Source organism: Anomaloglossus baeobatrachus, chromosome 5 (genome assembly GCF_048569485.1).
Source record: "Anomaloglossus baeobatrachus isolate aAnoBae1 chromosome 5, aAnoBae1.hap1, whole genome shotgun sequence".
NCBI lineage: Eukaryota > Metazoa > Chordata > Amphibia > Anura > Aromobatidae > Anomaloglossus > Anomaloglossus baeobatrachus.
In genome coordinates this window covers 236334784-236348603 of record NC_134357.1, presented here as the reverse complement: position 1 = coordinate 236348603, position 13820 = coordinate 236334784, and the positions used below count along the sequence as shown (strand labels likewise).

At 44.9% G+C, this 13820-nt stretch overlaps 2 protein-coding genes across 2 annotated transcripts in view; both read right to left on the bottom strand.

The window, feature by feature from the left end:
- LOC142311107 (uncharacterized) overlaps window positions 1-13820 on the bottom strand; it is a 148229-nt gene that overhangs the window by 7115 nt on the left and 127294 nt on the right. The gene's annotated exons all lie outside the window — the stretch shown is intronic.
- Window positions 9056-13820, bottom strand: part of LOC142311106 (gastrula zinc finger protein XlCGF66.1-like) — a 29149-nt gene continuing 24384 nt past the window's right edge. The window contains exon 5 of the mRNA XM_075349221.1: window positions 9056-9395. Coding sequence (XP_075205336.1) covers window positions 9298-9395 — 98 coding nt within the window. The 3' untranslated portion in view covers window positions 9056-9297. The remainder of the gene's footprint in view (window positions 9396-13820) is intronic.

Below are 13820 nucleotides of genomic sequence, written 5' to 3'. Positions count from 1 at the left end.
ACCTTTTTCAGGAGTCCTTAATGTGACCTTCTCTAAACTTTTGAATGCACATGTTCAACTGTTCAATGTTTTAGTACTTTCTGCACAACTTGCTGTTCTCTAACAAGGAGCTTAATGGCAAAATTCACAATAGGTATTTGATTCATGAATAGCCCAATAAATTATGGGGTACAATTAGAATTGGTGTTTAAATAGTCCTCCTCCTCAACATGCTGCTCACATTTTGACATCATGAGACCAAGACGGCACTTAACAATTGATCAACAGTACATGCCTTTGCGAGGCTTCAAGTATGATGTTCTGATCCGGAAAAATCTGCTGACCCTGCACACCTCACTGGATAGAGAACTTACTCGCCTTTCTCTTCTCCCGCTCTCTTGGGTGGCGAGAATGCAGACCTTTAAAATGATCTGCCTCCCAAAAATTATCTACTTACTTCGGTGCCTGCCCCTAACAATTCCGCAACGGTATCTCACCAAAATTCATTCGCTAATGAGTAAATTTATATGGGCTGGGAAAAAACCTAGAATAGCCCTGAGATGCATGCATGCCCCGTTAAGTGGTGGAGGAATGGGTATTCCTAATATTCTAACATACCACAGAGCCGCTATCCTGGAACCGGCTCGAGATTGGTGGAGGAATGATTCAGACTTAAGATGGTTACAGATTGAGTACACCTGGGCACAGGTCCACTCCCCTAAACAATTCATAGACTCCCTGCTCCTAACCCCTTCGCCCCCCGGCGATCTTCTACCCACCACAGCAGCTCTAAAGAAAGCTTGGTCCTTGTGGAGCAAGCCAGTGTCACATGCTTTAGGTCCCAGCATTCCCCTTAGATCGCTAGAAGCCTTCATTCCGAACTTGAATCTTGCCGCCTGGACACGTGGAGGTCCAATCACCCTAGCAGATCTCTATAGAGAAGGCGTCCTACTCCCGTACTCAGAAATGTGTGATAAATTTAACCTTCCCCGACACAGTCTATTCCAGTTTTTTCAAATACGTCACTTTCTTCAGTCCGCTCCTCATCTCCCGGCTCCCACGACAGCTGACCACGCCTCAATTAAAAAATTCTTTCAAAATAGCAAAATCAAAGGCCTTTCATATATCCATAATATGCTAAACTCCCCACAACCGGACAAACAATTGCCGTATATGCTCAAATGGGAAAAAGATCTAGCTTCTCCGCTTCCGCCGCAAGAATGGTTCGCGGCCTCAAAATGGATCCACAAGTTCTCTTCTTGTCTCAATCATATAGAGCAATTAAAAAAGGTTCATCTGAGGTGGTACAACTCCCCTACTAAACTGGCTTCTTTTTCCCCACATGTGTCACCATTGTGCTGGAGGAACTGCAACCACAGGGGCACCTTATGTCATATGTGGTGGTTTTGCCCTAAGTTATCTAACTTCTGGCAGGAGGTGTTCAATGTAATCCATGAGGTTACTAGTCTCCGCCTTTCTCCAAACCCAACCTTAGCGGTGCTACACATTGGCTTAGATGGGATCCCGGATCTTTTAAAAAACATCATTTCTCACATTCTCATAGCTGGCAGGTACTGTGTGGCATACAAGTGGAGGTCGGTGAGCCCCCCTACAAAAAGAGATCTAATTGAGAGGATCAACCTACACTGGCTATACGAAACCAACTTGGCCCCCAACCTAGAGAAGAGAACGGCGAGACTTAAACAATGGCACCCGTGGGCCACTTCCCTTTATGCAACGGCCCTCCCCCAGATACCGACACCTACACCATAAATAAATTGATTATGCCTAAGAATGTCTTGTAGAGCTGCTTCCCCCACCCCCTCTCTTTACCCCCTCCCTCCCTGCTCCTATGTTCAGGTTGTTGTTGTAAGGGGTATTTAATGTCCCAGATTGATATTCTGATAATGGCTCGAGGCTATTCCACCTCTTGCTACTCAATGCTCCTGTTCTTGATGTTGTTGTATGAGAAGTTTGTATTTTTCTGAAAACTCAATAAAAACCTTTATGATAAAAAAAAAAGTATGATGTTCTCAGAAGGAAGTAGCCACTGAACTTAGAGTGTCACCGAGTGTTATCAGTAGGTTGCAACAGAAATACAGAGAGACTGGAAAAGTTCAAATTATCCAATAAAAATATTTTAAACAGAGACTGGAAAAGTCACACAAAGGCGTAGAAGTTGACGTCTTTTGGCCACATCCCACACTGATGACAGCTTCATTATGAACAATACCCTTTGCAACTGGATGATAAATGCCATACAATTCCAAGCACAAGAGGTGAGAGGCACACAAGTGTCACATCAAAAAATTCAAAACACTTTATATCAGCGTGGTGTGCGTGCTGGATGGCCTGCAAGGCACCGGACCAAACCACCAGGCACACGTATCATCGTCTTGCTGGATGAGGGACCAGTAAGTTTCAGTGTTATTCAATATGAAAGCCGATTCACAGTGAGTAGAAATGATGGTCACCAATGATGTTGGACACATCAAGGGGAGCGCTCTGCATCAGACACTGTTGTCACTAGATGAGCCTCCGGTGGTGGTGGTGTTATAGTGTGGGCAGATGTGTTTAGTCAATCTAGAACTGCCCTACACTTTGTGAATGGTACAGTGACAATCCCCTACTTCTTGAATAACATCATTAATCCAGTCATTGTGAATCTGCATGAAAAAGCACAGGTTTATGTTCATCTTTATGGATGAGATTGCTGCAGCTCACTAAGGTCGTATAATTAGGGAACGGCTGCTGGAAACTGGGGTACCACAAATGGAGTGGCCTGCACTTTCTCCACACCTGAACACTATAGAATCAACTAAGGATCAGCTAAGTCGCCGTGTAGAGGCTCATAACTCTGTACCTGAGAACCTCAATGACCTGAAGGCTGCCCTTCATGAAGAGTAGGATTCTATGCGTCGGCAGACAAGGACTCTACTTGTGAACAGCATGAGACATCGTTGTCAAGCTGTGTCTTTGCCACATGAAAATTTATTGAGATATTGACTTTTTTTGAGGGGGAGGGGGTGAAGGTGATACCCACCACTGTTGTTGGCTTGTGTTTTAATAAATTGTTTAAGACGAGGAAATCACCATTGCATGATTCTACTTAAATGCTCTACTTTCATGATAAAGTAGTACTGTAGCATGAACTTTATATGTTTTGCATAAATTTCACCAGTCAGCCAAATATCCTTAACTTTTTGTGAGTAGTATATACAGTTGAAACCAGAAGTTTACATACACTATCTAAAAAGACACATATGCATGTTTTTCTCACTGACATGAAATCAGAATAAACCTTTCCCGTTTTAGACCAATTAGAATTACCAAAAATGACAGAATAATGAGAGAGAGAATGTTTTAAGGCATTTTTATTACTTCCTGAAAAGTCAAAAGTTTATATACACTAAGGGTACTATGCCTTAAACAATATAGTACAGCCTATATGATTATCTCATGTTTTGGAAGCTTATGATAGGTTTATTGGCCACATCTGAGTTAATTAGAGGCACACCTGTGGATATATGTTAAAGCACACCTGAAACACACTGCTTCTTTGTGTATCATCATGGGAAAGTAAAAAAAAAAAAAAAAAACAGCCAAGTTCTCAGGAAGAGAATTGTGCACTTGCACAAGTTTGGTTCATCCTTGGGTGCAATTTCCAGATACCTGAAGGTGCCTCATTCATCTGTACAAAAAATTATATGCAAGTACAAACAAGATGGGAATGTTCATCCATCATACCGCTCAAGAAGGAGATGGGTTCTGTGTACCAGAGATGAATGTGCTTTGGTCAGACATGTGCATATCAAACCAAGAACAAAAACAACAGACCTTGTGAAGATGCTGGCGGAAGCTGGTAAGATTGTGTCATTATCCACAGTGAAATGAGTGCTGTATCAACATGGGCTGAAAGGCTACTCTGCCGGAGAGAAGAAACATAAAAAAGCCAGATTAATGCACACAGGAACAAAGACCTTAATTTCTGGAGACGTGTCCTGTGGTCTGACGAAACTAAAATTGAGCTGTTTGGCCCTAATGACCATTGTTACGTTTGGAGGAAAAAGGGAGAAGCTTTGAAGCCTAAGAACACCATCCCAACTGTGAAACACAGGGGTGGCAGCATCATGTTGTGCGTGGTTTTGCTGCAGAGGTGACTGGTGCACTTCACAAAATAGATGACATCATGAGGAAAGAAGATTATGTGGCAATACCGAAGCAACATCTCTAGACATCAGCCAAGAACTTAAAGCTTGGGCAGAAATGGGTCTTCCAAATGGACAATGACCCGAATGCTGCGGAGAAGACTCAACACGACTCGTCGAATATCTTTCGGAATATATCTAGAAAGGTCTGCAGGTTCAGGAAGATAGAATCACTCCTTTCCCAAAATGGACTGATCCAAACAAGAGCCTTGCCGGTCAGTTATGAGATCATAAAGGCCACTTGATGACTGATGAGATAAAAGTTCAAAGTCCAAGGAGCACTGATTTATCAATCCACTGCATTGTTGGGGATCGCAATCGAACTGTGGAGGAGTTGACAAACGAGGACCGGAGCTTGGAACCGGAATTGCTGCCGGGGTAGGGACTAAGGGTTACTTTGCACGCTGCGACATCGCTACTGCGATATCGTCAGGGTCAAATCGAAAGTGACGCACATCCGGCGCCGGTAACGACGTCGCAACATGTAAAGCCTAGATGCGCCGATAAATGATCGCAAAAGCGTCGAAAACCGGTGATCTGTGTAGCGTCGGTCATTTTTATAATGTCGCACCAATGGGAGATACAATGTTGTTCCTCGTTCCTGCGGCACCACACATCGCTGTGTGTGAATCCGCAGGAGCGAGGAACATATCCTTACCTGCCTCCAGCCGCTATGCGGAAGGAAGCAGGTGGGCGGGATGTTTACGTCCCGTTCATCTCCGCCCCTCCGCTTCTATTGGCAGCCTGCCGTGTGACGTCGCTGTGACGCCGCACGACCCACCCCTTAGGCTACTTTCACACATCCGGTTTTTGCTCTGCGGCACAATACGGCGCTCTGCAGAAATACCGCAACCGTTTTTTTTGCCGCCGGTTGCGGGTTTTTTTGCATAGACTTACATTAGTGCCGTATTGTGCCGCATGGGCTTGCGTTCGGTCCGGTTTTTAGCCGATTTAGCCGATGCAGCGGCCGGATGGAACGTTGCCTGCAACGTTTTTTGCTCCTGCAAAAAAAAAATGCATCCAGCCGCCACATGCGGTTTCTTCCACTGCGCATGCTCAGTAGTGTGCCGCAACCGGAAAAAAACGGACGGGCCGCATGTAAAAACTTATGCAAAGGATGCGGTGTTTTCGCCGCATCTGTTGCATAGGTTTCACAGCCGGATTGAGCCGCACTGCTCAAACCGGATGTGTGAAAGTAGCCTTAGGAAGGAGGCGGGTTGCCGGCCAGAGCGACGTCGCAGGACAGGTAAGTGCGTGTAAAGCCGCCGCAGCGATAATATCCGCTACGGCACCTATCACAAGACATCGCATGTGCGACGGGGGCGGGTGCTATCGCGCTCGGTATCGCTAGCCGATGCTAGCAATGTCGCAACGTGCAAAGTACCCCTAAAGCTGATGCCAAGACAGACGGAGAAGTTTGAGTTAAAGCGTGCAGACAGGTATCCACTGACCACAGAAGGGTCAGAATCTGGTCCTGTTGTTCTCGTTGTTGGACCATCTCTTGCTGCAAGCTGGTACTCAGCTCAATGTAAGCCGTACGGCTCGAACTGGGGGTAACAACAGCATGATCAAATGTGCTGTTGATGAAAAAAAAAAAAAAAGAAGAGGAAAAACCTTGCCCATCCTCCCCCAGAAGTGTTCTGTTTATGGCTGGCTGCATGTGGGCGGAGACCCGAACTGCTCAGTTAGTGACTTCCATTGAGCTTCAGGTGAAGTCCAGGTTCCAAACTGAACTTTATCTAAAGTTCGAATGCACTGGCCGAGCAGAACTTCCACGAGTTCGCTCATCTCTACTGCAGACATAGAGATATTTTTAACTGTTAAGCCGCAATCTTTAAAACAAGCACTAAATCACAGTGATCTATAATCAGAAGGCCAGCATACAGTTAGGTCCAAAAATATTTGGACAGCGACATAAATGTTGACATTTTACCTGTTTACCAAAACATTTTCAATATACAGTTATGTAATTAATATGTGTGTTTAAGTCCATATTCTCATCTTTAATTTGAGGGTTTTCACATCCTAATTGGACTAAGTCTTTAGGAATTACAGCTCTTTAACATGTAGAAGCCTCATTCTAAAGGGATCAAAAGTAATTATCTCAAAAGCTCTTTAATGGGCTGCATGGGCTATTCCCCTATTAATCCATCATCAATTATGCAGTTAAAAAGTCTGGAGCTGATTCCAGGTGTGGCATTTGCACGTGAAAGCTGTTGTTGCAAATACACAACACGTTGTCAAGAGAGTTCTCAATGGAGGAGAAACAAAAGATCATTGTGCTGAAAAAAGAAGAAATCAATCATAGTGATAGCAGAAATGTTAGGGGTGGCCAAATCAACCGTTTGGTATATTCTGAAAAAAAGAGCACACTGGAGAGCATGGGAACTCAAAGAGGCCTGGATGTCCAAGAAAGACAATAGTGGTGATGATCACAGAATGGTTTCCTTAGTGAAGGAAAACCCCTTCTCAACACCCACCCAAATGAAGACACATTTAAGAAAGTAGGTGTTTCAGTATTTAAGTCTACAATAAAGAGAAGAATTCATGAGAGCAAATACAAAGAGTTCACCACAAGTTGCAAACCATTAATAAGCCTTAAAAAAGAAAGGCCAGATTAGACTTTGTCAAAAAGCATCTAAAGAAGCCAGCCCAGTTCTGGAAGAGCAATGTATGGACAGATGAAACTAAGGGGGGCTTTACACGTTGCAACATCGCTACTGATATATCGTCGGGGTCACGACGTTAGTGACGCACATCCAGCGCCGGTAGCGACATCGCAATGTGTAAAGCCTAGGTACGACGATGAACGAGCGCAAAAGTGACAAAAATCGCTGATTTATGTCACGTCGTTCATTTTCATAATGTCGCTCCTGCTGCAGATAATATGTTTGACGTTCCTGCAGCACCACACATCGCTGTGTCTGAAACCGCAGGAACGACAAACATCTCCTTACCTGCGTCCACCAGCTATGAGGAAGGAAGGAGGTGGGCGGGATGTTATGTCCCGCTCATCTCCGCCCCTCCGCTGCTATTGGCCGGCCGTTTGGTGACGTCGCTCTGACGCCGAACGCACCTCCCCTTTGAAGGAGGGTTTGTTCGGCAGTCACAACGACGTCGCCGACCAGGTATGTGCGTGTGAATCTGCTGTAGCGATAATGTTGGCTACGGCAGCTAGCGCCAGATATCGCATGTACGATGGGGGCGTGTGCTATCGCGCTGGACAGCGCTAGCCGATGCTAGGGATGTCGCAGCGTGTAAAATCTGCCTAAGACCAAACTGTACCAGAATGATGGGAAGTAGAAAGTGTGCAGAAGGCTTGGATGGCTCATGATCCAAAGCACACCACATCTTTTGTAGAACATGAGGGAGGCAGTATTATGGTCAGCATGCATGGCTTCCAATGGCACTGGGTCACTAGTGTTTATTGATGATGTGACTGAACACAGAAGCAGGTGGATGAATTCTGAAGTCTACAGGGCTTTACTTTCTGCTCAGATTCTTCCAAATGCACCATGGTTGATTGGACGGCACTTCACAGTACAGATGGACAATGACCCAAAACATAGTCTGAAAGCAACCCAGCAGTTTTTTTAAGGCAAAGGAGTGGAACATTCTTCAATGGCCGAGCCAATCACCAGATCTCAACCACATAGAATATGTATTTCACATACTTAACACAAAACTTAAGGCAGAAAGACCCAAAAACAAGCAACAAGTGAAGTCAGCTTCAGTAAAAGCCCGGAAAAGTATTTTAAAGGAGGAAACCCAACGTTTAGTGACATCCATTGTTTCCAGACTTCAGACAGTCATTGCCTGCAAAGGATTCTCTATGAAGAATTAAATAACATTTATTTATGGTAAAGTAAATTTGTCCAATTACTTTGAGCACCTGAAATGAGGAGGCTTAGCAGAGAAATGGTTGCAATTCCTAAACGTTTCACAGGATATTTTTGTTCAACCCCTTTAAACCTGAAAAGTCTCCACTTAAATGGCATCTCAGTTGTTTCATTTTAGACCAAAAATAGTGGCATGCAGAGCCCAAATCATGGAGATTCGGTCACTGTCCAGATATTTCTGGACCTAACTGTATATCTGCTTTGCTATTCATGTCCCTTCAAGGATGTATGAGATACTTCCATTGCAGACAAGGGATTAATTTAAAGGGAATCTGTCACCATTTTGTGTTTTATTTTTAGTTATTAATATGGGCATACAGGTAGCATAAAGGTGAAATTAACCATTCCTGTATGCCTCCTGGATGATGGATTGTTTTGCAAATATCATCTTTTATATCTTCTGGGCTATGGGGTGTGTGCTGTGCAGAAGATAAGACTGCCCTTGGTCTTCATTCCCCTTCTCTTCCCTGGTATCCCTGAGACGTTAGGTGTGTGGACAGAAATCTTGTGTCAGCACGTTATGCCTGCCGTCTATACCCTGCACTGTTCTGCCCTTCTGTGTGCACAGTCTTCAATTTTGATGTGCGTAGGTGCTGGGTGTCATTGCTGCTTCATAATGCAGGGGAGACGGCAGGCAGAATGCGCAGGCGCAAGATTTACGGCTGCGCACCTGACGTCACAGGAACACTGAATTCTGAGGGTAGGAACAATCCTGTATAATGAAGGCCAGACTTATCTTTTGGGCAAAACAAGAAACTTATGGCACATCTTATAATGTAAGTGTGGCCATGCGAATAAGTAAAGGCAAAGGCCCACTACCTACTCCATCAAATATTTAAACACAAGAGGAAGGAGTTTTTAAAGGATAAAATCAAGGCTTTATTGAGTACAAATATTAAAATCAATACATATTCATAACAATATTGGATAATCAATTAATATTCAGTGAATATTACAATAGAACCTGAGAAGTGAGAAGGACAGCAGTAAGAGGTAGGTGGGCAGGCTTGATCCAACACTGGGGTTAAATCATGTTATCACACTGCTAAAATCAGCCCTCCTACTTATCGGACCAGCCCTGTGGCTAAAATATAAGTCTCAATAAGAGGGAGAAAAAGCAGTGAAGCGTATCAACATACCCAGGTAATAGCGTGGGAACAAGCAGGCGGTGAGGTTGGAGTCCCCTGAGACATCCGACGTACGTTTCGCAACTACGCTGGCTTAATCATGGATGATAGATTGGTGCACTGACAGGACCCTTTTATGGGCGTGTATATGGTTATCTTTTGGGCAGTACACACCCCATAGCCTGGAAGATAGAAGACATAAAAGAGGATTGTTGCAAAATGACCTATCATCCAGGAGGCATACAGGTATGGATAATTTCACCTTTATGCCACCTGTATGCCCATATTAATCACTAAAAAAAACTCAAAAGAGTGACAGATTTCCTTTAAATGAATCCCTTGTCTACAATGGAAGTAATGTAATGAATGTAATCTACGTGCCTACTGCCAGTGTTACTATATGTTTTTAAACACTTTTTCTAATGTGCTCATGAATGGGTCTTAGTATATATCTTACACGTATATGTTTGTAGGGAATGGACATTTCTTGGTAATCTATTTTTTTTCTCAGCAAAAAGCACTGGATCTAAAAAATAATTCTAAGTTGATGTGCTTGAGGCTCAGCACAAGGCATCCATCATATATTCCTTCATGTTTGTTATAGTATAGGATAAAATGCATCCCAATTTTTTACCATCAAAATAACTGAAGCCATGATGGGCACAAGAAGGTTCCTACGAGTTCTGATAAGCTCTGAAAAGCTTGTCAGACAATGGAGTCCATCAGCTACTGTTGGGATCTGCCTTGATACCCAACACAGCTTCAGAAGCCATAAATTATGAGGGAAACAAAGCTTTAACCCCTTCACGACCGCGGGCAGTAAAATTACGTCCTATTTTAACGTGACTTAACGACCAGGGACATAATGTTACTGCCTAAACTTCATTTAATTGCCGTGGCCATAGCAACGGCTTTCAAATGATGTCCCCTGCTGTTTCTTACAGCAGGGGACCTTTGCTTGACCCCAGGGGGGTGGCATCGCCACCCCCTATCGACGATCGATGTGATTGGCTGTTCAAATCTGAACCGCCAACCACATCGTTCGCACTAATAATGCCAGAATTACTGCGATACTGTGAGATCCGGCTATGATCTGCTCTAGCAGCTTCAACAAATCATAGCTGGAGCTCTAAAATGTCGCCCACAGCCCCTGCAGCACTGATTGGAGCGATCGTTCTATGACGCGCAATCGCTCCAATCAGTTTGCAGTGGGGCGGTCTGATCTGCCGGTGGCCGCCCCCCAGGCCTGTCCTGGCCTGCGAGCCCTCCCCCAACATGTCTGCAGTGGCTGGTACTTGTGGTACCACGCCACCGCTGCTGCTGCCGCCGCCGTAGCTGAGGTCACCGCTCCTGCTGCACGTGAGTACTGTGCTCACCTTGCAGCCCGTGCGCGCTCCCGTGTTGCCCCCTGCGTGCTCCCGTGTTGGCCCCTGCCCGTGCCCCCCTGCGATCTGCCCCCCCACGCCCCGATCTGCGCCCCCCCCCCCGACATCCCAATCTGCTCCCCCCGCGATCTGACTGCCTCCCCCATTATCTCTATTCTGCTTCTGCAGCTCCCTCTCCGGTCTCCCCCTCTGCTCTCCCCCCCTCCCCCTCTGCTCTCTCCCGACGTCCTCTTACCTGTCTTCACCGTCGTCCGAGGTCTTAACTGGCCCGATCACATCTGCCTCCATCGCTGGGTCCTTCCTGGGCATTCTGCTGATCTGCCCAACGTCCTGCCTGCTGCTCCTGTAAAGCTGTTCCTCCTGCAGCACTTCTGGTCAGTGATCCTCTGGGTACTGTGAGTATGACTTTTTTTTTTTTCTTCTGTATCCCCTGTCCATTTTTACACCTCATCCGTCCGTGCGTCCCACCGAGCGCTGATCATGGATGTACATAACGTATCTGCATCCCTGCTCAATTTTTGGCGTGACTTTTTTTTTCCCGTATCCCCGACGCTTTTTGTATCGCATCGTCCGTGCGTCCCGCCAAGCGCTGATCAGGGATGCAGATAACGTATCTGCATCCTTGCTTAATTTTTGCCGTGACTTTTTTTTTTTCTGCATCCCAGACGCTTTTTGTATCTCATCCGTCCGTGCGTCCCGCCGAGCGCTGATCAGGGATGCAAATAACGGATCGGCATCCCTGCTCAATTTTTGGCGTGACTTTTTTTCCGTATCCCTGACGCTTTTTGTATCGCATCCGTCCGTGCATCCCGCCAAGCGCTGATCAGGGATGCACATAACGTATCTGCATCCATGGTCAATTTTTGGCGTGACTTTTTTTTTACGTATCCCCGATGCTTTTTGTATTTCATCCGACCATGCGTCCTGCAGCGGCCGATCAGTGCACCGCGTCTGTGCGTTTGAAAAGTCAAATGGCGTTCCTTCTCTTCGGAGCCTTGCCATGCGCCCAAACAATTACTTTCCACCACATATGAGGTATCTACGTACTCAGGAAAAATTGCACAATACGTTTTATGGCGCAGTTTTTCCTGATACCGTTGTAAAAAAAAAAACTACCTGATTGATGCAAACAATTTGTGGTTAAAAAAAATAAATAATTTTCACGGTTCAACGTTATCAACTTCTGTGGAGCCCCTGGGGGTACAAGGGGCTCACCAAAAATCTAGATAAATTCCTTGAGGGGGTCTAGTTCCAAAATGGGGTAATTTGTGGGGGAGCTCCACTGTTTAGGCACCATAGGGGGTCTCCAAAAGTGACATGGTGTCCACTAATGATTCCAACCAATTTTGCTGTCAAATGGCGTTCCTTCTCTTCTGAGCCCCGCCATGCGCCCAAACAATTACTTTCCACCACATATGAGGTATCTGCGTACTCAGGAGAAATTGCACAATACGTTTTATGGTGCATTTTTTCCTGATACCCTTGTGGAAAAAAGCTACCTGGTTCAAGTGACAGTTTTGTGGTGAAAAAAAAAAATTGTATTCCTGGCTCAACATTATTAACTTCTGTGGAGCCCCTTGGGGCTCGCTAAACATCTACATAAACTCCTTGAGGGGTCTAGTTTCCAAAATGGGGTCACTTGTGGGGGAGTTCCACTGTTTAGGCACCTCAGGGGGGTCTCCAAACGTGACATGGCGTCCGCTACTGATTCCAACCAATTTTGCTGTCAAATGGCGTTCCTTCTCTTCTGAGCCCCGCCATGCACCCAAACAATTACTGTCCACCACATATGAGGTATCGCCGTACTCAGGAAAAAATGCACTATAAATTTCATGGTGAATTTTTTCCTGATACCCTTGTGAAAAAAAAAGCTACCTAGTTGAAGCAACCGTTCAGTGGTAAAAAAAAATGTTTTTCTTTTCACGGCTCAACGTTATAAACTTCTGTGAAGCCCCCAGGGGTTCAAAGTGCACATCAAACATCTAGAAAAATTATTTGAGGGCTCTAGTTTCCAAAATGGGGTCACTTGTAGGGGAGCTCCATTGTTTAGGCACCTCAGGGGGGTCTCCAAACGTGACATGGCGTCCGCTAATGATTCCAACCAATTTTGCTGTCAAATGGCGTTCCTTCTCTTCTGAGCCCCGCCATGCACCCAAACAATTACTTTCCACCACATATGAGGTATCGCCGTACTCAGGAAAAAATGCACAATAAATTTCATGGTGAATTTTTTCCTGATACCCTTGTGAAAAAAAAGCTACCTAGTTGAAGCAACCGTTTTGTGGTAAAAAAAAAAAAAATTTCTTTTCACGGCTAAACGTTATAAACTTCTGTGAAGCCCCCAGGGGTTCAAAGTGCACATCAAATATCTAGAAAAATTATTTGAGGGCTCTAGTTTCCAAAATGGGGTCACCTGTAGGGGAGCTCCATTGTTTAGGCACCTCAGGGGGTCTTCAAACCCGACATGGCGTCCGCTAATGAGTACAGCTAATTTTGCACTCAAAAATTCAAATGGCGCTCCTTGCCTTCCGAGCCCTGCCGTGTGTCCAAACATTTGATTTCCACCACATATGAGGTATCTGCGTACTCAGGAGAAAATGCACAATACATTTTATGGTGCATTTTTTCCTGATACCGTTGTGAAAAAAAAAGCTACCTAGTTGAAGCAACCGTTTTGTGGTAAAAAAAATTTTTTTTCTTTTCACGGCTCAACGATATAAAGTGCTGTGAAGCCCCCAGGTGTTCAAAGTGCTCACCAAACATCTAGAAAAATTATTTGAGGGCTCTAGTTTCCAAAATGGGGTCACTTGTGGAGGAGCTCCATTGTTTAGGCACCTCAGGGGGTCTTCAAACCCGACATGGCGTCCACTAATGAGTGCAGCTAATTTTGCGTTCAAAAATTCAAATGGCGCTCCTTCCCTTTCGACCTCTGCCATGCGCCCAAAGAATTTATTTTTACCACATATGGGGTATCAGCGTACTCAGGAGAAAATGCACAATAAATTGTAGGGTGCACTTTCTCTTTTCTCCCTTGTAAAAATGAAAATTTTATGGCTAAAGTAACATTTTTGTGTTAAAAAGTAAAATTTTCATTTTTTCCTTCCACATTGCTTTGGTTCCTGTGAAGCACCTAAAGGGTTAATAAACTTCTTGGATGTGGTTTTGAGCAGTGTGAGGGGTGCAGATTTTAGAATGGGGTCACTTTTGGGTATTTTCTGTCAC